The 25,228-nt window shown below is 51.6% G+C and overlaps 2 protein-coding genes across 4 annotated transcripts; both read right to left on the bottom strand.

The window, feature by feature from the left end:
- Positions 1–1,621: 1,621 nt before the first annotated feature.
- Positions 1,622–9,176, bottom strand: LOC108922988 (CD40 ligand-like). 3 transcript variants are annotated; one of them, XM_029257131.1, is made up of 8 exons: positions 8,669–9,176; positions 6,771–6,840; positions 4,915–5,113; positions 4,327–4,831; positions 2,848–2,991; positions 2,603–2,624; positions 2,407–2,493; positions 1,622–2,039 (listed from the first exon to the last, which is right to left on the bottom strand). In XM_029257131.1, the coding sequence occupies exons 4-8, from the start codon at positions 4,501–4,503 to the stop codon at positions 1,666–1,668; spliced, it is 804 nt and encodes a 267-aa protein (XP_029112964.1). In that variant the 5' UTR covers positions 4,504–4,831; positions 4,915–5,113; positions 6,771–6,840; positions 8,669–9,176; the 3' UTR covers positions 1,622–1,665. The 3 variants fall into 3 exon arrangements, with proteins under 3 accessions (XP_029112964.1, XP_029112965.1, XP_029112963.1); XM_029257132.1 differs by lacking the exon at positions 8,669–9,176 and adding an exon at positions 8,174–8,407; XM_029257130.1 differs by lacking the exons at positions 6,771–6,840; positions 8,669–9,176 and adding an exon at positions 5,251–5,732.
- On the bottom strand, positions 7,824–24,709 carry LOC108922951 (pinopsin-like). The gene is made up of 6 exons (XM_029257179.1): positions 24,328–24,709; positions 20,111–20,443; positions 17,130–17,359; positions 11,388–11,651; positions 10,854–10,905; positions 7,824–7,834 (listed from the first exon to the last, which is right to left on the bottom strand). The coding sequence occupies exons 1-6, from the start codon at positions 24,707–24,709 to the stop codon at positions 7,824–7,826; spliced, it is 1,272 nt and encodes a 423-aa protein (XP_029113012.1).
- Positions 24,710–25,228: the final 519 nt, after the last annotated feature.

Genomic DNA, 25,228 nt, shown 5'->3' with positions numbered 1-25,228 from the left:
AACACCGACTCAAATTTCCACGACCTTGAACTGGCAGCCTTATGCGCGCCTTGGCTCACCACCGTGCTGCGAGACATGTTTGAGTTTCCTTTTTTTTCTCTCTCTTCTTTTCGTTTCCATTTTCACGCGTTGCCTACGGAACGGGGCTCCGTCGAGAAGATAAGGAAACGTGTCGGTGGGCCGTGCAAAGAGCGCGGTCCGCGCTCTGGATGGAACGCAGGTGGGAGTGCGGACGTGGAGGAGGCGCCGGTGGAGCGGGGTCGGGGGTGGAGGCCCGATGTCTGTCAGAATTCCCACCCAGGTGGGGCTGAGTCACTGTCCCCATCCAGAGGAGTTTGTTACCGTGCCGTGCGGCCGATACAAAAATAACCACGGTACAGTCACCGGAAACAGAACAACTGCATCATTGGTTTTTTCTTTTTTTTTTTTTTTTTTTAATATAAATAGTTTACATCAGCAACACTAACACAAAGGTAATTTTTAATAAATATACAGCAAGAATAATTTTTCAAGAAACAGGAGAAATAAATTATCTTTCAAGAGAAATAAAGTGTGAACTCAGGATAATGATCATTTTAGGTTGAAAGGTCGTGGAAACTGGTCTTAGTAGAGGAAAGTGTAACTACGGCAAATCAATGTCTTTATTTGGTTATTATTTTCCATATTGTGGGTGGTGGTATTCCCCCCCCCCCCCGCTGCTGCGGCCCCATTCATTGTTGTGGTTCGAAGAGTATTTCCCGGGGCCGTTTTGCACAGGAAGAGCAGCGGGCCTCAGTTCGGGCCCTGGGAACGAGGACGTCAGCGGTCCCGATCCATCCGACAAGCGGTCGCCTGGCGGGGTCAGCCGCCTCCCCTGGTTCCTCTGCGGTCACCCTGCTTCTTGGTCTATGGCACTTGGTCTACGGTTTCGCTCCTACACCTATCGATTGCACCTTCTCAAAGTCTTGTTTCAAAACAGGCACTTTGGCGAATTGTGCAAAACACTACTTTTTCTCCTTCTTTTCTATTTATTGATTTTTTTTTTTTTTCTTCATCAGGCTTCACTTAACACGCGGTGAAGATCTCAAGATGTGCGACTCTCACCGAGGGGTCGGGGACTCCGCCCTCAACTTCCCACTCGCACAGCGCTGGCGTCATGTGTCAAGTGAAACCTGAAAAAGGAAGATGCTTTGTGTGCAATTTCTAAAAAAAAAAAAGTACCAGATTTGAATCGGTCCAACAGGAGACAGAACCCGGTCCTTCTAAATTCTTTGATTTTTTTTTTTTTTTTCCATTTAAACCGTGTGAAGAAAATTTGGATTGTAGTGCTTCTTCAACAAGAAGTAAAAATGAAAAACATCGCATCGAAGACGTGCAGAGACATCAATCCAAAAATGTGCGTTACCAAGGTCAAGTCTTTCCGGGTCTTCGAGTTTCCGTTACATCCATCGCGACGTCCGGCCGACCACGTGATCCTTCCAGAACTTTCTGGTCGTTTCCATATTGCGTGTTCAACACCTCAGCAGCGAGAATATTGGCCTAATTCCTGCAACGCCTAACTAGAGCACACTGTACATAATCCCAGGTCTGCACCATAAAACCCTCTTCAGGGTTGAGGCGTTGACGTCCTGAGGGAGGGAGGGAGGGAGGGAGACCCCGGTTCGAGGCCTCTCTGCGGAGGTCGCTTTACACCATGAACAATCCAAAGGTGGTAGCGGTCGGGTCGAAGTTGAGCAGGCTCATCCGGCTCACGTCGAGCAGGAGCTCCTGTCCCTTCTCCAGGCGGAATACGCCGCCCTGGAAAGACGTGCACGCCTCGCCGTCGCCCTTCATCCCACAGAAGGACTGGAGGAGCACGTCTTCCGTTTTCTCCCCGTTGGAAGTCCTCCGGCGTAGAATTCGTTGCACCAGCGGGATTCTGGGCACTTTTTGCGAGAAGGTCACCTGCGAGTAGACGTAGTAGTCCCCGGCGGCGCGGATCTTCAGCGTGCTGGGCACCTGCAGGTAGTCCACGTTCACGAGCAGGGAGTGTTCGCGGTTCCACCTCAGCGTTGCGTCAGCTGGGGAAGGAGGGCAGCGGGGAAGGTTAACGGGAGCGCGACCGCGACGCCGCTCGCGATGGAAGAGATGCCACCGATACGGTGTCACGCTTCAAACCTCCAGCTCTCCTCTGCATTTCCCACAATCTGTTAGCAGACTTAGCAGCAAGTTTCGCTCAACTGAAGTATTTGCCCACACGCGCTCGCTACCCTTTGAATCATTTTGTACTTTTGATAGAATTACCAAGAATATAGTTCCGATCACCCCAGAATTTGAACCTGCTGTCGAACCTCATGGAAAACTTTCTAAGCTTCTATAACTGTTCTTCGCTTTTGTGGTTGAGGTGCCGGAGACACGCGTTCGGGCATCCAGGAGTGACTCACTTACACGCGGAGCGGCTTTTTTCCGGGTTCACGACCATGTGGGCCACGGCGGCGGAATTGCGGAATGGCACCGCGCCCAGGCGTGGGTCCGCTGGCAGAGCGAGAGAGAGAGAGAGAGAGAGGTCAGAGGGCACAGAAGCAGGAGGAGGAGGGTCAGAGATGCCTCTGGGACTCCGTAAGGATGATGATGTTGGACATACCTCTTCCTTCTGCTTGTGAAATCTGAAGGAGGAAAAGAAAAAGGCAGAGTTGATATTTATTTCAAACTGCTCACTCTTCCCCTTGTCTAAAATGTAAAAAATGCAGGGAAAGTGGTAAACCGAACATCCATGCGACACCACTGAAGATTTACTTCTCCTGCGCATCGTTTCGGCAGTTCACGACATGCTCCGGATGCAGGAGGTTTATCCTTTGGCCTCCAAGGGAGAGCAGCAGGTCCAAGTACCTTTGCTACGATGTTCTTGTATGTGTCCAGGATCTTCTTGCAGTCGAGCAGCGTGGTGGAACCCGACGGGCCGTCTTCACACTCCTGGAGTCTTCTCAGCACCATCAGGTCTTCGTGGTACGTGCCTTGGAACGTGTTCTGGAACTGAGAGGCGGCAGGGGGTCGGAAAGCCACGCTAACATCTGAGGAGCAGTCGGTCATCTCAAAACCCCGGGTTCGAACCGGGGCCGGAAGCTCTGCGTTTCGGTGGATCTCCAAGATCCGAAGTGATGGAGCTCACAAGGAGCTGCCAATCCTTCGGTCCAGGCTGGAAACACTAAGAAAAACCTTTAGATGATTCATTCAATTTAATGTCAATTTAATAACTGTTATGAATTGTAGAATTTTAGCTCCAAAACCCGTGCTCCGTCCGGGGGCGGAAAAGCGACAGAAAACTTTCCCTTATAAGCCCTAACACCGCTGCGAGTGTGAGGAAGTCAGATGCTTTACCGTTGACAAAGCAGGCTGAGAGAAACCGCCGGAGCCAAAAACGCGCACGCTTACGACGCGTATCACAGCCGCACTTTTGTTTTATTAACGTCGAGCCGATCTCCATTTTCCGGGACGACTTTCGGGTCTCGCAGCTCGTGGCCCGAGTTGCCCCCGGCAGGGCAGTTAACACCTTTTTTTTCCACTTGTACTGAGACTCAGCAATTCCTCCAAATCCATTTTTCAAAAAAGCATTAAAGCGTAAAAACCATGTGTTTTAAAGACAGCCTTTACTGAGCAAAGTCGAGGTTCCGGCTCCGGGGTCCTCACATATTCCACCCCCCTGAGCGCTCTGTTACCTCTTATTATATTGAGGGAAATTTCTACTGCACCAGATCTGTTTAATTTTACATTATATATATAAAAAATTAGGGAAATTATGTTTATATATATATATATGCATCTATATGTATATACGTGTATGCATATGCACACTTATATGTAGGTGTGTATATATATGTATAATATGTATAATACATATAAAGAGGTGAAATATATATGTACATATAAAGAGGGAAAAGGGAAAGCATATTATATATATAATGATATATAATTTGAAAAATATATATTTTCAAATTATTTTAAATGCACACTCGAGTTCAAATATGTGCAGTTAAAATAATTCGAAAATAACTTCCAAATGAAGAAATCAAGTGTCCGGCTCGTTTCATTTAGACCTTGCAGCTATACGGAGACGCTCACAAAACCAAAACGGCAAAAAAGCGACGTGTCAAAATGCATCGGTTGCAGACTCTGCAAAACGGCGCATTTCCACTTGCTTTCGAGGGCACGGCGAAGGGAACCAGAGCGAAGCAGGTTCTTTAAATCACTAGAGGTAAAAGTCGAAAGCCTCCGCACCCGGGGACAGGAAACTCCGCGATCGGATCGGCCCTCCGAGGGCCCGCGGACCCCCCGCGGCGGGAGGCCGAGCGGATCTCGGGACGGTCTTACCTCGGCGCTCCTGTGGTACAGGTAGACGAACGCGGCGAGGCAGCCGGCCATGTGGATCGCTAGCATCGTGGAGAGGAACCACACCAGCGACGCGGAGCAGCCTTTCGAAGGGGCCCTGCCGCCCAGCCTGGGGGGCACCGGCGGGGGGACGTAGCTCGTGGTGTAGGTGTTGATCATGGTCGTGACGGAGAGGAGCCGAGACGCACCTTGCCGAGCTCCCCATGCACTTGTGACGAGCCTCTGTCGCCGGCGCGAGTCTCAGCGTGTTTGCGTGTGTGTGTTTGTGTGTGTGTGTGTGTGTGTGTGTGGAGGACTACTTCCTGGGTGCTCTGACCTTTTCAAGACTGCAGGGTTGCCTCAGCGTTTCCTCGCGCTCGGCGCCACTCTCGGCCCGGGCGTCTCCACCCGCGCCCCACCCGGAGGCGGATCCCAACCGGAGGACGTGGGCAGGGGACCTCAGGAACACCTCCGGGGACCGACATCACTCCGATACAGCTGGGCACCTCTGACGGGGACACACACGCATCACACAACAATCATTCTCCGTGCAAATTCTTCTCCGTTTATGTCGTTATGTCAGAGACGCACTTTAGGGTTCGAACTACGCGGCTCGAACATCCCGTCCCGGTGCTCCGGAGCTCTGCCGCTTCGGCTCGTGACTCCCGAAAGTCCGCTTCCTTAGACACTCGACGGCCGGCTGACCGAAAGACGACATCGCGCATCCTGGGGTGGGGTGGGGTCGGGGTCTCCCATGTTCTTCGGCGATCCCGACCGGACTCCAGAACCTCTGCGGCAGAATTTCACCACATCGCTAGTCAGTGTGTGTCGGAGACGGTCGACGGCTCAGATGTTTTTAGTAAGCCAGCAGGTGGCAGAGTAGTTAGAGGCCTCCGCTCAAAAGACCTGCTCCGCAGGTCAAAGTACCTGCTCTGGAGGGCACCGGTACAAAATCTCCCTGCTCTGTGAAGGGGGTGGATAGCTGTAAGGAGCTCGGTGGGCATGAGCTCAAGAAATAATAAAAGAACTCTGACCGCCGCAGGTCCAAGTGGCCTGTTTTGCGTGCGCGGCGATGCGGCGTGCATGTGTGGCAGAACGCAACCGCAGGAGGTCAAAACAGCGCAGTGCTGCATCGCTTGTCTCGCTTTCATTGGAAACCGTCCCCAGAAGTGAGAAATTTGAATGAGGAGAGTCACCGCACCCCCCCCCCTCCCCCGCCGCAGAGGTTCGAAAGCGACGCGAAGCTTTGAGCGTCAAGCTGAGCCCGGCGCCGGGCTCCGCGGTTCGGGACGCGAACCGATGCCGGAGGCCCTGCCGTTGAACCTTTGAGCGAAAGCGCTTCTGCGACACGGTCCGTTTCTGAACATCTGGACCGTTTGGCGAAGGGCTGCGCTTCCCATCCCGCTTCGAGGGCTACGGACGCGGCGTGGGCGTGCGCGCGCACGCACACACACGCACACACACACACACACACACACACAGAGGCACGAAGACGCTCGCAAACGCGAGTGTTTCCAGGACGCAAAAAACGCCGCCCGACTGAGAGCTCAGAGCGCTGCAACGATAAGTCGCTCTGTGGTTTGCGCTGCCGTTGCCCTCGGCGACGCAGCCTCTATATTTAGACACATGGCAATTCTATCGAGACACCTCGTCTCCGGAAACGCGCCGAGATCATGCGAGGCCTCTGACGAAGCTCCCGCGGAAGATGCGTCCGCGTGCGTTCTGCAAGTCTTCCTGAGGTGCGGCGCGGCAGTTAAGGACTGCGCCGCTTTTCAGGCGCCTCCCGCTTCGACGGTCCAGCACGCGTGCAGTCCGAGGAACGCACGGATTGTCAGCCGATGACTAATTGCGGCTTTTGCCTCTCCTCTCGTTCTTTGCCGCGCTCTAAGCGTCGCCGCATAAGATAAAAGTTAAAGTGAGTCAACGGTGGGCAAAAGCGGCACCAGCCGCAGGGATGGAGGATACCACAGGGGTTTGCGTGTGTGTTTGCGTGTGACACCGGGTGTGTGTGCGGATCGTGTCCTCACGGGCCGGAGTCCTGCCGGATTTAGTGTAAAATTCAATTAGCGCTTTACATGATCACCGGAACTGGAGCTCCCACCCTTGGCTGAGGGCCGTCTGCCTGCCGCGACACACACACACACACACACACACACACACACACACACACACACACACACACACACACACACACACACACACACACACTCTCTCGAGATGGCTGGAAAAGGGTAAGATCTCCTCAAAAATGTCACATCGATTACATTGTCAACTGCATTTAGGATGCATGTGGCCAGCAGAAGTTTCTGGAAGCTCCCAGTGAATGTGACCGCCAAGGTTCAACGTTAACTCGATGTCGCAGAAAAACAAAAGCAACGAAAAACATTCACGAAGTGTGCCAGATATGTCGCCAGAGTGTCTTCGGTCCATGAAACCATAAAACATACCCATTGTCAGGTTATATCTTCGACATCTTCCTGCTGAGCCTCAGGGCAACTCACTGGATACGCATTCCAGCTGAAGGGAAGCAAAAAAAATAAATAAATAAAAATAATAATAATAATAATAATAATAATAATAATAATAATAATAATAATGGGAGATGCAGTGGCACAGTGGGTTGGACCGGGGCCTGCTCTCCGGTGGGTCTGGGGTTCAAGTCCCATTTGGGGTGCCTTGCGACGGACTGGAGTCCCATCCTGGGTGCGTCCCCTCCCCCTCCAGCCTTATGCCCTGTGTTGCCAGGTTAGGCTCTGGTTCACTGTGATCTTGCTTGGGACAAGCGGTTTCAGACAATGTGTGTGTGTGTAATAATAATAATCATCATCATCATGAAAGGCACAATGGCATATTGGATAGCACTGCTGCCTTGATTCATGGGCTATGAGTACAAATCCAGGTGACTCTGAGTGGTGTTTGTATGTTCTCCTCATGTTCGTACAGAGTTCCTCCAGGTGCTCTGGTTTCCTCTCACAGTCCAAAAACACATAGTTGAAGAGAGCTGGTTAGAGCTGCTGTCTGATGACCTGAAGGTTGCAGGTTCAATTCCCATCTCCAGCTGAACTATCCTTGACCAAGGTACTTATCCTAAAATTGCTCCAGTAGAATTACCCAGCTGTATAAATGGGTAAACAACTGTCAGTAACTTAACCTTCTATGTCATTTTGGACAAAAGTGTCAGATAAATGAATAAATGTAAATGTGTGTGTTTGTGGCTACTTTGCAACGGACTGGCATCCTGTTCGGGCTGTACCCCCTCGCAGCCTATGATTCCAGGATAGGCTCCAGTCCACCGTGACCCTGCTCAAGACAAGTGCTTCCTGAAATTGTATGGCTCCAATAATAAAAAGGAGGAAATTCATAAAAATTAGTTTATTTCAAAATTCCTCACGTACAGTAGTGTGCGACGGCCCACGCTGCTGTCAGAGGTGACACAGCCAGCTTATCGCCACATCGAACACAGTGGCAGACAGGAGTTCGTCTGAATTTCACCTCGCAGCCTACACGCAACCTGGGCAATACGCGAATTCGCTGGAACCAAAAATCACCCACCAAAAAGTATTACGATACAGAAAAGAGGGACTTTTATTTATCGCGGTGATACATAATCTAAAAAAAGAAAAAAAAAAAGAAACTTTTCCAGAAATCTCAGCGCACCGGCATCTTTCACCGAGACCCCCGAACTGGACTAGACTGTGGATCTGGGTTCCAGGCGACGGTTTCGGTGACCCAGACAAAGCGAGAAGGGCCTGGAAACCCCACGCCTGGATGCGGCAAGAGGCTCGTGTTCGGCATGAGCGGCTAACCTCCGCGATGTCTCCGGACTCAGGCGCGAAAATGATTCACTTACTGCTTCCTGTCGACCTTTACGGTCAGAAACTTGTTCCCTGGCTCTCGTTAATAGACTGAAACCAGAGTGCATTTGAGCACGCGCCGCAGCTAAAGCCCAGCGCGCCGCGTGCGCCGTCTCGCCATCCGCGGGGAGAGAGCGAGGAATCGCCGGCGACTCGACGTCGAGCTCTCCCCGCATCCTCTCCTCCTTCCTCGTGCCCCGTGAGCTCGTCTTCCTGCCCGTCTTCCTCATCCCGCCCCGTCGAGGCTCGTTTGCACCACGGCAGGAAGAACCGGTCGCGGCACAATCCTCCCGCAAAGGTCACGGTGCCGAGTCGGCGCTTTCACTCGCGTGTCACCGACGACCGAGCGCTCGCTCGTCGGTGCACCTTCATCCCAGTGAAACACGGCCGATGCCCCCCCCGCCCCCCCCATTCAAGCGCTCCAAGGAAGCCACAGTCATCTGAAGAGATCTCAGGTTTGCGCCATACTTTTCTGCACGGGTAGGGCCTACCTTTTTTTTAGAGGTATGACATTCGTTTTTCCCGTCACCGATGGCGCGTGCAGTTATTTCAGGAGAGCGCACGCGGGCCACTATGACTGCTCTTCCTGGCATCCGCCCTCGCTGCCGTCTGTGTGACGACAGAGCCGTTTCCAAGCCTCCGCCAGAGGTCTCCGAGTCCGCGGAGGCCGAGGGCGGCGCGGGTCAAAGGACGAGCGTGGGGTCCGGTCCCGGCGACGGGGAGCCTCGCTTCCTGAGATGCGTGAGCTCTGCGGTTTCAGTTAGTCAGGTCGACCACCCTGTGAACTGCTGGCTGTGTGCGATGCGATGGGTGGCAGAACAGCGGTGCATCTTCTCGCCGAGAACCTACCGGGCCGCAGCGTGCGCCTCCCCCAATGGGGGCTGAAAAAAAGCCCCATTTCCTCCGGCTTCACCTGACCGGGTTAGAGGTGGATCACAACCTCAGAACTGGAGGGTCCTGCTTTACCACGGTACAGGTCACAGCATCGCATGTACAAGCGTCGCATTCTTATGGGTTCGTGCTGTAGGAGCAGTTTCACTTTGAGCGTAGTATTTATTTCAGGGGTCAAATAATAGAGCGGTGACGCTGAATGGAGACAAACAATTGCTGTGTCGGTCATGTAAGAGCAACGCAAGAGAGAAACTCCAACAGTTCTAATAAAGATTCCTGAAAATTCTCATCGGAGCTGCATTTCAATTTGTGCTCCTCTTCAGACCTCCTTTTATTTCATCAAGTTACTGCATGTCAGCATTTATTAAGATTTATTATTTACTCTTTGGGGGGGGGGCGTGGTGGCGCAGTGGGTCTGGGGTTTGAGTCCCGCTTGGGGTGCCTTGCGGCGGACTGGCGTCCCGTCCTGGGTGTGTCCCCTCCCCCTCCGGCCTTACGCCCTGTGTTACCGAGTAGGCTCCGGTTCCCCCCAACACTGTTTGGGACAAGCGGGTCAGAAAGTGTGTGTGTGTGTATTTATTCTTTGAGCTCATGGTCTGACTTACTTGCAGTGATGGGGTTATATTCTAAGGTATTTACTATAATTTACTCATTCATACAGCTTGTAATTTCTGCGATATCAATTCGAGGTAAGTGGTTTGATCATGAGAACTACAACGGGAGCAGGGCTTTGAACCTAGGTTCCACTGGGAGGGGACAGCTCAGATCCCTACCTGACCTGCTGCCCCAAAGTTTTACCAGGGTAAAGGCTGTGCAAAGGTCGGGTGAAGGCTGGACAGTTCTGTGTTCCCTGTCCGCAATCCTCCAGCAGCTTTATTGGAAAAACGATGAGGGGAAGGCGCCCGACGGTGTCGCGTCATTCCAGGGAGCGAGTGTGTGCAGCGGCAGGGCGTGCGCGTCATCCGCGTGTGCGTGATTCAGCCGGGGGAAAACTCCGCTGCGCGTTTGGGGTTTTTCACCCGGGTCACGAGGTGGGGGAATGCGCTGCGGCGCCCGGTGAAGGGAAACACGCCTCTTTCCCCTTTTCACTTTTCAGTCAAACGTTTCTTTTAAACGGCGACCTTTACTCGCAGGTTCAGGGTGGCGCGGGCCTGGGGACCTCACGCGCACCTGCTGTCTCAGGTGACGGCAATGTGAGGGTAATATACCGGGAGAGTCTCGCCGAGTAAATATTTTCCATGCACCAAGTTGAGTGCCGAGCGGGAACCGTTGAAGTCACAACTTCCATTAGGCACCAAAGTGAATTTTAATGATCTTTGAAAGATGAATAACCGTTTCCACAGGCACGTATGAGGAAAAAATTAAGAAATCGTCATGTGCTTTGTTATGAAAAGCGGAACAGTACATATAAGCAGCATGCAAAGACATAAATGTACAATATCCATATAACGAGTACTGGAGAGACACGTTTATAAATAGACAATTATGAATTAAAATGTTATGAAATGACGGGCAGTTTCAAAAGTGTGCGAGTGAGGCAATGCAGAAAGCCTGACGGCTGTCAAACTGCGCATTTCCCGAAATTACGGTGTGAAACCGGTGCCCTGTAAAAAGGCCACTGCTAGGATGGAACTAAGACATAATCATCACTTTTTTTTTTTTTTTTTGACATTTCAGCACCTTCTAACAGTGAACCAGCATCGGATTTTCGAGAGAGAGCAGTGAGTTCAGGGCGACCGCAGCGAAGCCCCCCCCGGGCGGCGCCTGCAGACGCTTCGCCGACACCTCTCATTCGCGGCCGTGAAGGCAAACGCGGGCGATCCGGTCTCTTCTCTTTCTGCAGAAACACACAGACACTTAATAATCATCCGGCCCGTTTGCACTGATGTTCGAGGCGCTATTGCTCTGCTGAAAAAAGCGAAAGCGTGCACAGCATGGACCAAGGACTGGGGCATTCCAGGGGACGTCGGGGAAAATGCTGGAAAGATGCCTGCGGTCAGCACCTCCGCCTTTCCCAGAATTTCCCCCCGACCCCCAGGGGTTCCGAAAACGGACGAACGGATGATAAAATCCATCACCCCGAGCCGTTCATCACGCGCATCAATTAGAGGATGAATAGCGCCCCCGCTTGGTAGCAGGACGACGGCCCGATTCCCTCGCAACTGCGAAAACTTTCAGCTGGAGATCGGGCCAAAAAAAACGTAGATGGAGAAGGGCTCCGCTTCCCGTCAGGCTGTATTGAAATTCACCATATAAATTAAAACTATGAAGTTTTGGAGATTGAAATGACGAAATGTTTTACGCTCCGTAGAAACGTACTTTGAGGAGACTTTGCCTCGTCGGGTCTTCAGGAGTCGCGATGGACCGCAAGAGTCCGTGCGTCGCGTTCCTTAAGAGAAGCCCGCGTCCGGGTGCCGGAGGGATCCCCGGGCCGCGTGGGCTCCCTGCCGGCGGCGGGGGGAGCCGGGTGCCGCCGGCTGGCTGGAGATTCTCCGCCCTGCTGCCGGCTTGGTTGTTGACCGCGGGCTTGGGTTGCGACGGCTCCGCTCCGCACGTCACGAAGGCCACGAAGCACCTGTAGAACTGGCAGCCACGCTGGGATCAGGTCAGCAGACGTGCAGATGTTCTAACCGTTCGAGGAAATCGCCCCATTTTGACAATTTTGTCCTGTTGCCAGGGGATCGAATGCCCATTATTTCCTACCGAGGCAAAGGTAATTGCTTCCCAGATTTAAAAAAAAGGGTTTTAAATGCTTGAAACTCAAAGTATTTACTGTATTTGTAACACACACACACACTTTCAGAACCTCTTGTCCCATACAGGGTCGCGGGGAACCGGAGCCTACCCGGTAACACAGGGCGTAAGGCCGGAGGGGGAGGGGACACACCCAGGACGGGACGCCAGTCCGTTGAAAGGTACCCCAAGCGGGACTCGAACCCCAGACCCACCGGAGAGCAGGACTGTGGTCCAACCCACTGCGCTACCGCACCCCCTTTATATTTGTAACAAAAATTATTTAATTCTGTCTTTTATTAGCCAAGTTTTTCAAACCCGTACCATGATGAGCTGTGCAAGAAAATGTTAGTTTTTGGACCATCTGTGTCACCTTTGGACTCGAACTTGTAAACATAAATATAAACATTTTACTACAGTTTAAGGATGTTCACTTAGTAAAAAGCTGTTCATATGATTAAAATAACTGATTTAATGTTTACATGTTTTCAGTGCTCCTCCGTGAACCGCCACCTTATCGTGGTGGAGGGGTTTGAGTGCCTGAATGAGTCCAGGAGCTATGTTGTCTGGGGCTACATGCCCCTGGTAGGGTCTCCCATGGCAGACAGGTCCTGGATGACAGACGAGACAAAGCGCGGTTCAAAAACCCCTTATGACGAAAAAATCAAGGCGTCCGTTTACCCCGCCCTGTATGGGGTCACCGGGGCCCCACCCTGGAGCCAGGCCTGGGGGGGGGGCTCGCATGCGAGCGCCTGGTGGCCAGGTCTATGCCCACGGGGCCTGGCCGGGCTCAGCCCGAAGCCACAACGTGGAGCCGCTCTTCGGTGGGCTCACCACCTGCCGGAGAAACCGTAAGGGGCCGGTGCATTGTGATTTGGGCGGTGGTCGGGGCCGAGTGCCCGGCCGACCCAAACCTCGGGCGCCAACTCTGGTTTTTGGGACTTGGAATGTCACCTCACTGGCGGGGAAGGAGCCTGAGCTGGTGCGGGAAGTTGAGAGATACCGTCTAGATATAGTCGGGCTCACTTCCACTCACAGCTTGGGTTCTGGAACCACTCTACTCGATCGAGGGTGGACTCTCCACTATTCTGGCGTTGCCCAAGGTGAGAGGCGGCGGGCTGGTGTGGGCTTATTAATAGCCCCCCAGTTCAGCCGCCATGTGTTGGAGTCTACCCCGGTGAATGAGAGGGTCGTCTCCCTACGCCTTCGGGTCAGGGAACGGTCTCTCACTGTCGTTTGTGCTTATGCGCCTAGCGGCAGTGTAGAGTACCCGGCCTTTTTAGAGTCCCTGGGGGGCGTGCTGGAAAGCGCTCCCACTGGGGACTCTGTCGTTCTACTGGGGGACTTTAACGCCCACGTGGGCAGCGACAGTGATACCTGGAGGGGCGTGATTGGGAGGAACGGCCTCCCTGATCTGAACCCGAGCGGTGAGTTGTTATTGGATTTCTGTGCTAGTCGCGGTTTATCCATAACGAACACCATGTTCATGCATAAGGGTGTCCACCAGTGCACTTGGCACCAGGACACCCTAGGTCGGAGGTCGATGATCGACTTTGTAGTCGTTTCTTCTGACCTTCGGCCATATGTCTTGGACACTCGGGTGAAGAGAGGGGCTGAGCTGTCAACTGATCACCACCTGGTGGTGAGTTGGATTCGATGGCGGGGGAAAAAGCTGGACAGACCTGGCAGGCCCAAACGCATAGTGAGGGTCTGTTGGGAACGTTTGGCGGAGGCCCCTGTCAGAGAGGTCTTCAACTCCCACCTCCGACAGAGTTTCAACCAGGTCCCGAGGGAGGTGGGGGACATTGAGTCTGAATGGACTATGTTCCGCTCCTCCATTGTCGGTGCGGCGGTTCGGAGCTGCGGCCATAAGGTCTCCGGTGCCTGTCGCGGCGGCAATCCCCGAACACGGTGGTGGACACCGGAAGTAAGGGATGCCGTCAAGCTGAAGAAGGAGTTCTATCGGGCCTGGCTGGCTCATGGGACTCCTGAAGCAGCTGACAGGTACCGACGGGCCAAACGGAGCGCGGCTCTGGCAGTCGCCGCGGCAAAAACTCGGGCTTGGGAGGAGTTCGGTGAGGCCATGGAGGAAGACTTTCGGTCGGCCTCAAAGAGATTCTGGCAAACCGTCCGGCGACTCAGAGGGGGGAAGCGGTGTTCCACGAACACTGTTTACAGTGGAAGTGGTGCGCTGCTGACCTCAGCTGAGGATGTTCTCGGGCGGTGGAAGGAGTACTTTGAGGATCTCCTCAATCCCTCCGACACGCCTTCCGTAGAGGAAGCTGAGGCTGGGGACTCGGAGGGGGACTCGTCCATTACCCTGGCTGAAGTTGCTGAGGTAGTCAAAAAACTCCTCGGTGGCAAGGCTCCGGGGGTGGATGAGATCCGCCCCGAGTTTCTCAAGTCTCTGGATGTTGTGGGGCTGTCTTGGCTGACACGCCTCTGCAGCATCGCGTGGAGTTCGGGAACGGTGCCTCTGGACTGGCAGACCGGGGTGGTGGTCCCTCTTTTTAAGAAGGGGGACCGGAGATTGTGTTCCAACTACAGGGGGATCACACTCCTTAGCCTCCCTGGGAAAGTCTATGCCAGGGTACTGGAAAGGAGAATCCGACCGATAGTCGAACCTCGGATTCAGGAGGAGCAATGCGGTTTTCGCCCTGGCCGTGGAACACTGGACCAGCTCTATACCCTCACTAGGGTGTTGGAGGGTTCGTGGGAGTTTGCCCAACCAGTCCATATGTGTTTTGTGGACCTGGAGAAGGCATTCGACCGTGTCCCTCGTGGCATCCTGTGGGGGGTGCTTCGGGATTATGGGGTTCGGGGCTCGTTGCTACGGGCTGTTCGTTCCCTGTATGACCGGAGCAGGAGCTTGGTTCGCATTGCCGGCAGTAAGTCAGACCTGTTCCCGGTGCATGTTGGACTCCGCCAGGGCTGCCCTTTGTCACCGATTCTGTTCATTATTTTTATGGACAGAATTTCTAGGCGCAGTCAGGGAACGGAGGGTGTCTGTTTTGGTGGCCGCGAGATCTCGTCTCTGCTTTTTGCGGACGATGTGGTCCTGTTGGCTTCATCAAGTCAAGACTTGCAGCGTGCACTGGGGAGGTTCGCAGCCGAGTGCGAAGCGGCGGGGATGAGAATCAGCACCTCCAAATCCGAGGCCATGGTTCTCAGTCGGAAAAAGGTAGATTGCCCCCTCCGGGTTAGGGGGGAGTTGCTCCCTCAAGTGGAGGAGTTTAAGTATCTCGGGGTCTTGTTCACGAGTGAGGGAAAAATGGAGCGGCAGGTCGACAGACGGATCGGTGCGGCGTCTGCAGTAATGCGGTCATTGTACCGGTCTGTTGTGGTGAAGAGGGAGCTGAGTCGTAAGGCGAAGCTCTCAATTTACCGGTCGATCTACGTTCCTACCCTCACCTATGGTCATGAACTCTGGATCATGACCGAAAGAATGAGATCGCGGATACAAGCGGCAGAAATGAGTTTCCTCCGCAGAGTGGCTGGGCGCACCCTTAGGGATAGGGTGAGGAGCGCAGTCACCCGGGAGGAGCTCGGAGTAGAGCCGCTGCTCCTCCGCATCGAGAGGAGCCAGTTGAGGTGGCTCGGGCATCTGTTCCGGATGCCTCCTGGACGCCTCCCTGGGGAGGTGCTCCGGGCTTGTCCCACTGGGAGGAGGCCTCGGGGCAGACCCGGGACACGTTGGAGAGACTATGTCTCCCGGCTGGCCTGGGAACGCCTTGGGGTTCCCCCAGAGGAACTGGAGGAGGTGTGCGGGGAGAGGGAGGTCTGGAGTGCTCTGCTCAGACTGCTGCCCCCGCGACCCGGCCCCGGATAAAAGCGGAGGAAGATGGATGGATGGATGGATGTTTTCAGTGATGAGTTGCGCTTAACAGTTATTGTGATTGGTTAACATGTGACAGGAAGTAGGAAGCAGGAAGCAGGAAGTTGTTCTTTTACCGCCGCAGCGCAACGTAGGCATGTTTGCAGAGTGAAACACATAGTAGTGAATCGAATACTTTTGTGGATGTAAAATTACCATGCGAGAGGGGATAAAAAAGGTGCTGTGCTGAATAATTTTGGATGCGTTTTCCAATGTATTTTCATAAGCTGTTGCTGTAGTGTTTCTTTCATTGTACTGGACGTCGTTGTACGAGAGAGGGGGGTGTATTAGACGGCAGCCTGTTCAGCAACAAGCTGTCCATCGCAAATAAAGTATTTACACCCCCACGGAGCTGCGCAGTCTTGCGTACCCTGCTCTCTGCAGCTCAGCAGCCCACCACCATCTCCCATCTTCTGTTAACAACCTCACCCAACACATTCCGGGGTAAAATGGAGGAACGGCAAGCGCTCCCAAAAAGCCACCGCTGTGATTGAGGGTACTAAAGGCCTCTATAGGTATACAATAGCAACAGTTACCTTCTTGTTTTCTCCAAGGTGACTCAGAGTGTTAAGATGCCTAGTTATTCACCCGTTTGTATAGCGGGGCAATTCACAGTAAGTAGCTCGCTCAAGGGTACTACAGCCGGACATGAGATTTAAACCTGTGACCGCTATGGCAGAGCCCGAGGAAAACGCTAAGGGATGGGAGACTCGCAGCCAGGCGTTTTCTTTCTCTGCCTGTCTTTCTCTTCCTCAGTTTCTTGGCGGTCTGTCTCGTGACGTCTCCCTCAAGGCCTGGCCCAGCTCGCTCAGTTGGCCCAGCTGCCTCGCGGCAGGAACCCCCAGGGAAAAACGGGCCCTTCCGAGCAGAAATTTCCATCCACACACCAACAGTTGGCAGCAGAGCTGCTACCGAGCGGTCAGTGCCGTCGCAACACCATCGGTCCAATAGCGGGCCCAGTTTAACACGTTCTCAACCATAATTTCACAAACACGGGCTGAGCAGTCAAACCTGGCAGCATTCGTGCCGCGTATTAATGCAGCATCGTGAAAATGAACACATACTTTCTGAGCGTAACATATAGCAGATGTTGAGAAATTAAAATCCGAAACACAAAACGAATCCATTAACTTTTCCAGTGAAAGACTGTCCCTCACTGTTGATAATTTCTCGTTCTGATCGGGGTCACAGCAGTCCAGAGCCTATGCCAGAAGCACAGGGAGCAAGGCTGGGAGGTACACCCAGACACGGGAAGAACATGTAAACTCCATACAGGCATACAGAGTCGGTTCAAACCCCAACCCAAACATCCCAGGTGCTGTGAGGCAGTGGCGCTACCCGCTGCGCCACCCAACACTGGAACAGTGAACTGGGGGGAAAAAAAATTCTGCCGCAAACGTGACTGCATATGATGCTGCGTGTCCCAGACCCGCACCTGCACCTCGGCCTCTCACCTGGCTGTTGAGGAGCACGTAGATGATGGGGTTGAACACGGTGCTGCTCTTGGCCAGCACTGAGGGCACCATGCTGACCAGCGGGCTCACGGCGCCCACCTTGCCGAAAGTGGCCACCAGCGCCACCACGCCGTACGGCATCCAGCACAGCAGGTAGCAGGTCACCATGGAGACCACCATCAGCAGGATGTGGTTCTCTCGCCTCTGGGCCAGCGTCAGGTTGATCCTGGCTACCTGTGGCAGATGAACGGAGGGTCAGCTTCTCAAGTGCTGCACCTAAACTGTCACTTTAAAAGACACATTACTGTGACACTAATATCATAAAAATTAACATATTCCTAATTATAACCTATTGCACCCGAATACATCGTTACATTTCTGGGGTAGCACAACGATTGCAGCCACTGCTTTGTGGTCAAAAGACCCAGGTTCAAATTCCACTCCCGTTGTAGTACCCTTGTTCAACATTCCCTGAACTGATGCAGGCAAAATTACCCAGCTGTGTAAACAGGTAAATCATTGTAAAGACCTTAGTGTAGGAATCTAACAGTGTAAATTGCTTTGGAGATGTGAGCTACTTTAAATATAAGCAAATATATATTTAAAAAGTATATTCAAGCCATTCCAAATTCAAGCCGCTGTCAGAAACTGACACCCCGACCTCCTGATATCAGGCGGAGCCACCACCCGCTCTCTAGATCCCATCCCATCAACACTCCTACAGACCATCTCCCCGCAACTCTCCGCCTTCATCTCCAAGATCATCAACTCCTCGCTCTCCTCTGGCTGCTTCCCAGCTGCTTTCAGAACAAAAATGTTAAATATAAGCAAATTTATATCCCTGAGAGAGGGGTGCAGTGGTGCAGTGGGTTGGACCGGGTCCTGCTCTCCAGTGGGTCTGGGGTTTGAGTCCCGCTTAGGGTGCCTTGCGACAGATTGATGTCCCATCCTGGATGTGTCCTCTCCCCCTCCAGCCTCACGCCCTGTGTTGCTGGGTTAGGCTCCAGCTCCCTGTGACCCCACATAGGAAAAGCGGTTTCAGACAGTGTGTGTATATATTTCTGAAAGTATATTAACAGGAAGGATACATATTAAATATTGAGTTCAATCAATAAGCACCAGTAACTACAGTTTGCTCCGCCCCCAAACTTAGTTCTTGTTCATCAGCTTTAGGTGAGGTGTGATACACACATGTGGACCCGCCAGTCCCATATGTTGAAACTCAGGATTTCTTGTCTGCGATTTGAAAGAAACCTGCTGTGGATCAAGAGCCTTGAATCAAGGCCTTGCACTCGGCACATTTTAAGAGCGAGTTTAATTTAAAAAAATCTACTGGAGACATGTCCATATTTGCTGAGGTCACATTTACCTCCAAACACAGCCTGGGGTGCAGCCAACAAGTGTTCTGTATTGTTGTCAGACCAAGTATTTCACACCAGTTTACCATATTTCACCTGGTAATGAAAGACTTGGTCCGGTGCAGACAGCAGCTGTATGTTTTTGCGTTCAGAGAAATCTAATGGTAGATAAAGGTGTTTTACTCTGCTTTCCCTCTGCTGGACATGGAGATACCGCGGTACCAACCCTGCTGTGGTTTAAACCAGTTTTCTTCTGATTTAATAACAGACACTTTCCCTGATTCCAGCTTCTTTTGCTCTGTTTTCTTAATGAAACTCTGGCTGGCTTATTATGGAGGGTCGCCGACGCTCCTTTCGTCATTTCGATGAGATGTGCGGCGTTGGCGGCGGTGGGGAGGGCGCAAGAGTCAGTTACATAACAACCTGTCGCCGGCAGTAACACACGAGAAGCCTGTGCAAAGAATTCCTCCTCCGTGGGCCCATTCACCGCTTAGGCTGATCACGGGTGTGTTCGGGGGTCCGCGTTACGGGCGCTTGCCCTCATCGGGGGCCTTACGCAATGCAAGGAAACGGATCGCTCGCAGACGGGCAGGGTGGAGACCACCCGTACACCCACAACCTCCTACAGCCCTCCTCTTTTTAGATCTACATCAGGTGAGTGAAGAAGTGCCTCCGGGGACATCGTCATCTTTCCACCCGAGTGAGAAGAATCAATGGAGTGACTCTGACCCGTCCCCCAGACATCAGCCGCCTCTAGAAGCCGAGAGGTAGGATACACACGCCGAATGAGGAGAGGTGACAAAAACACACAGCGGTGTCTCCGCTCACCTCTCTCCATCTGCTGCATCTTTTTTTGTTTTTTTTTTTTTATTTCTTACCTGCTCCCTGGACTTACATCTCAACTATTGTATAAAGCAGGATGATTTAATGTGTTTTTAGGTGAAACACTACGTTCCCTCCCGACTCAGAGATCACACAAGTACCAACAGGGGCCTCTTGGGGTTTTTAGAATTACTCACAAAAAAAGCCAACAAATGCTTCTCTATTTATGTTCCTGATCTCCTGCCAGTGATTTAGGTCACTCGTTTCTAGTTAGTACTTTCATTAGATGACACCTATGTCCAAGGCAACTGACAGTGTTCGGTTTGTATGTTAAGCCACAATGTCACGATTGTTTACCCCTTTATACAGCTGGGAATTTCTTCTGTCTCAATTCAGGGTACGTACCTTGGTCAAGGTCACTACGGCAGGAAGTGAGATTCAAACCTGGGTGCTTTAACTCCAAGGTGACAGCTCTCAGCAGTGCACCAACAACTGCTCCTAGATACCTGCTTTTAATACATTGCATTAATTTTAATATATTAATTAATATATTTTAATATATTGCATTTAGCAATATAATAATATACCCATTTATACAGCTGGGTAATTTTACTGGAGCGTTTTTGGGTAAGTACCTTGCTCAATGGTACTGCAGCTGGAGGTGGGATTCAAACCTGCAACCTTTAAGGCCGAAGGCAGCAGCATGAACCACGATGGTACCAGCTGCCCACATATGTTAAGCTGTAATGATTGTTTCAGAGCAGTCGGTAACATTGCTCAAATGTGACACTTATGAAGCACACACCCTTCGGACGGCGCAGAAGATCCGGCTGTAACAGAGGACCATGAGCACCAGAGGCAGCAGCAGGCAGAAGATAAAGAGACAGACCACGTAGGAGATGCTGCTGGCTGTCCGCTGGTGCCACTGTACGGAGCACGTGGTCCCCGCACCCTCGAGCCCGTAGCTGCTCCAACCCAGGAAGGGTGGTAGCGACCAGAGCAGAGCGTACAGCCACGAGCCCGCCACACACAGCCGAGCCTTCCTGAAGTCCGACACGTTGGCCTGGGTGGAACGCAGCACGGCGCAGTAGCGCTCGTACGACAGGATGGATAGAGACACCAGGGACACGATTCCTGGGGGAGGAAGAAGGGCGATGAGAGACACGAGGAGAATAGGAAAATAAATGCAACATATTTTTTTGGATACCCTACAAGGGCGTTTGAATGTTCTCCCTGCGCTCATGTCGGTTTTCTCAGGGTGCTCTGGTTTCCTGCTACAGTCTAGAGACACAGAGATGTTTCCAGTGGTTTGAAGACTCCAAACTGCCGGTAGTGTGTGCGATACACTATGGTGTGTGTGAATAGATGGATATGTGGATCTTTCACAGAATAACCAATATGCAGAATGGTTCTTAAAGATGGCTGAGTAAATCACAGTAAGAGGCGTGGTGGATGGACTGGATACTGTTCAAAGCTGTCCACTACATAACAGGTAGTAATAGTAGCGGTTCATACAAAAAAAGGTTCCTGACATCGGAGAGCTTTTGCTCGCTCAGCAAGATCCGACGATCACAACGCATCATCAGTCGACCTGAAAGGGGCCACGGTGACCCGTCTGAGGATGAGGATTGAACCGGAGACACACGCCTGGTACTTTCTGTCCGCACCAGAGCGGAGGAGCTGTCAAGCCCCACATTCCTGCTGAAGAGACAGGACATGTTTCCCACACTGGAGCTTCTGCCAGAAAATATCTCCTCCAACTCCTGGGCTAAGTAGGCGGGGATGATGGGACTCTTCTCTTTACACTTCCCCAGCAGAGCAATAATGGTCCTTAAACGAGTGCCACTTCATCCATAGTCATTCGCAGAGCAGGTGCCGCTGTCAGCCGTGAGACACACACACACAGACGCGCATGTGGGCTGTCGCTCACTGCTCCGTCTCAAGAGGCTTCGGCAGGGACACGTAATAAAGAGAAACAAGCAACACTGGTATTCCCCCCCAACCCCCAAAGTTGGACCTCCATGTGGAATCGGTTCCCATGGAAACAAACGCATCCGGACGAGTTCTCCCCGCTCACGGTTTCTTTCAAATTTTCGAGCCAGGTAAAGTGCGACGGTCTCGCCGCCTCCTCCATTCCAGGTGTCAGAAATTTGAGGCAAACCAGGAGATGAAATGCGAGGAGAGCGAGAGCTTCATTAGGGGCTCCACGGCTGCGGATTAGCATCTGTCTCCGATTTCTGCTGAAACGGACATATTTGGAAGCTCACGTTACCCTCACGTGTTTCCTCGATTTGAGGGAAGTCAGGACTAATGATGCCCCGCCACAGGAAACCATCTCCATCGAAAAAGCTGCTTCTAGCTTGTGTTCGCAGGAGGTCAAAGGACTCTTTCAATTAACCTCTTTTAATCTCATTAGACAAGTACTTCTTTATAGTTCAAGCGTAACGTGTACTATGAACCACCTTTCTGGAGTAATACAGATTTCTTTTTCACCTTTGAAACGCAGATCTTTTTTACCCAGAAAAATCCCCCTAACATGATGATGATACAGTATAAGTGTCCAGCAGCGAAAGCCTAATTTACTACTTATCCAAACTCAGTAGGATCCACTCCGTCGATTTACGTCCCTTTCCTCCATCCCTCTAATTAAACACGTCACCTTGTCAACAGCCATCGCCCAGAACTACAGTTACACAGCTGCCGTTATGCAGCTCTTAGTCTTTACTGCAGACGGTCTTCCAAAAGTCCCTTAATATCAATATACAAAATACCATACATAATTGGTATGATAAATATCTTTATTTAATAATATATACTAATTTAAGCTGGTTCTGACCCGAGTCCTCAGAATAATACAGTATATAACTCTATATTATATATAAATTGTTTCATATATAATTTAATCAGCTGATGTTTCTACCTCCAAAGTAGTTTACATGTATTTAATTTCTATATAGCTGGGTCATTTTTATCTTGATCATATAAGTTCAAATGTGTAAAATGAATAACTATTGGGGTTTTTTGCAAAGATTCTAAGCACAAGAGCTTGCTGTTCGATAAACATGTCATCTGTAGCTGTTATCCGCATAGAATGTTCAGGATTTATCTTTGAAACATAGAAACTTGCTATGAATGAATCAAATTTTAAAAAATTAATCAATGAAATTGTTAACTACCGCTTGTCTAATGCTGGGTCACGGTGACCCGCACTCCCAGAAGCATAGGGTGTGAAGTTGGGTACACCCTGGACTGGATGCCAGTCTATGGCAGGGCAGGAACACCCGCTTACACACTCACACACACACACTTGCAGCACCACTTAAGCTTAATGACGGCTTTTTGGACTGTGTGAGGAACAGGGAGCACCTGGAGGAAATGAACACGAACACGGGGGAAACACGCAAACACTACAGAGGAGTGAGCCGGAATTGAACCCATGTCTGAACTCACAGCCCAGGAGCTGAGAGACAGCAGTGCCCTCAATAAACATGCCCGGTGAAAGAGTACTGAATAAATTTATATTTATTCATTTAGCTGATGCTTTTTTCCCCCCAAAGCAACTAGCAATGTTAGGCTACTTCCAATTTTTTACCCATTTACAGCTGGGTAACTTTGCCGAAGGAATTTTTAGGTTAAGTATCTTGCTCTAGGGCACTAGAGCAAGTGGTGAGACTCAAACCTGTGACTTTTGAGTACAAAGGCAACAGCTTTAACCACCACCCGTCCCCAAGATATACCTTTTACCTTAATATAATCATATATTAATAATGCAAAGGGAAATACTGTAAGTTACGGCTGTGGTTGCCGGTACATATTTACATATAGCGTGAGATATTTGACACTCTTACGTTTGCACGTATGTATTATTCAGTACAGTACACTGTGGTCCTTTTTAGTATATTTTACTGTATTTCATGCACTGGCTCCTATTCCCAAGAAAGGAAGATTGAAACATCAGATTCTTTAATTCCAAGCCATTTAATGACCTATAAATGTAATTTAAACTTTGACAGTATATTGTGATTGTGCTTGAGAGGGTTGTGCGGGGTGTCTATAAAGTCCTTGTACAATTTCTGATTCTAATAGTTTTTGTGTAAGGTTTATACTATCTGTAGTTTAATAGAGGGGGAATGTATTAAAGGCTGAAATAAAATTAATTATTTTTATTTATTAGATACTTTTCTGTAAAGCAACTTCCAATGGATACTATGTAGTGTTATGAGCCCACACACCTTACTCACCGTGGTGACTTACACTGCTAGATACACTACTTACACTGGGTCACTCATCCATAGATCAGTGGAACACACTCTCTCTCACACACACTAGGGGTGAACCTGAACAGCATGTCTTTGGAGTGTGGGAGGAAACCAGAGCACCTGGAGGAAACCCACACAGACTGGGTAGGGACTGAACCCACGTCGCCTCGCACCACCCAGGCGCCCTCTATGCTTTCATTTATTTCTTTGATTTTTCCAGAGAATAAACCCTAAAAGGTCACTTGTGGTCCCCAAAGAAAACGGTGAGAAGAAAAACCATGAGCTCCTTTCCCAGATTTGTCTCCAGTCTGTTTCTTCCTGCGGGGACGCGGTACTAAAACGGAGTTTTACTGCGTAAAGAAGGGTCACTCTTTACACACAGTACTTGAGCGCCGAAAGCGAAACACAGCAGTACACCGTGTCCCTCTGGACCCAAAGGTCGCAGGTTCGAACCCCATTTTCCAGCTGTAGTACTCCTGAGCCAGGTACTGTACTTACCCTGAATCGCTGCAGTAAAATTACCCCGCTGGATGAATAATATGGGCGGTCAGTCGTCGGTAGCTTTACATCAACAGTTGCTTTTTTTTTGTTTGTAGGAAAAGTATCAGTTAGTGAACGAATCAATGTAACTCGTCTTGTGTCATCAGCATTTAATTACTACGTCATATCGCTGCCGGCCGGGGTTTCGGGACGATACACACTTCACTTCTTCTGAGTTCACAACTTTTCTACGCGCACGCTCCCGACCGGCGACCTTACCGAAGCACGTGTTGGCGAAGCCGTACCAGCGGCAACCCTGCGGTCCCACGAGCCACCTGCCCCTGACGCTCGCCGCGAAGCTGAGCGGCGTCCCGCACGCGCACACCAGCATGTCGCTCGCGCTGATGTTCACCAGGATCAGGTTGATGGGCGTCCTGAGCGACGGGAACCTGGCGAAGAGCAGCAGCACGAGGAGGTTGCCGAGGAAGCCCAGCGCGAGGATGACTCCGAGGACGATCGCCACCGCGGTGTGTCCGGTCCGGCCCAGAGCCGCGGGGTCCGAGTCGGGGCGGGAGTGGGAGTGGGAGTGGGAGTCGGGGCCGTGGGTGGAGCTGCTCTCCGCGGTGCTCGAGTTTGAGCTCCAGCCAGCCTCCAGGACCATGGCATGCGATGGATGTCCGTGTCGGCCGACGATCGACACACACAAGTGAGGGGGGGGGGGCACACGCGCGCGCGAGCTGACCGGGTCAGTTCTCTCTTCCACGCGCTTCCAAGCATGGTGTGCAGGTTCGCTGACGCGGTCTTATTTATACACGGAGATCTCCCTGCAAGGGGGGGCGTGTCTCTCTCTTTCAGATGGGCATCGGGTCTCCGTTTCACCTGAGCGAAAATATTCAGTCCGAGCAGGGTAATCTTACTGGAGTATTTCAGAGTGAGTACCTCCATCGAGGGTATAACTAACACACACGCTGTCTGAAACCGCTTGTCCCGAGCAGGGTCATGGCAAACCGGAGCCTAACCTGGCAACACAGGGCATAAGGCTGGAGGGCAAGGGGACACACCCAGGACGGGATGCCAGTCTGTCACAGGGCACCCCAAGCGGGACTCGAACCCCAGACCACCAGAGAGCAGGATCCAGTCAAACCTGTTGCCCCCCCAAGGGTATAACAGCAGGAGCCAA

Source organism: Scleropages formosus, chromosome 13, assembly GCF_900964775.1.
Source record: "Scleropages formosus chromosome 13, fSclFor1.1, whole genome shotgun sequence".
Lineage (NCBI taxonomy): Eukaryota > Metazoa > Chordata > Actinopteri > Osteoglossiformes > Osteoglossidae > Scleropages > Scleropages formosus.
This window is presented reverse-complemented; position numbering and strand designations above follow the sequence as displayed.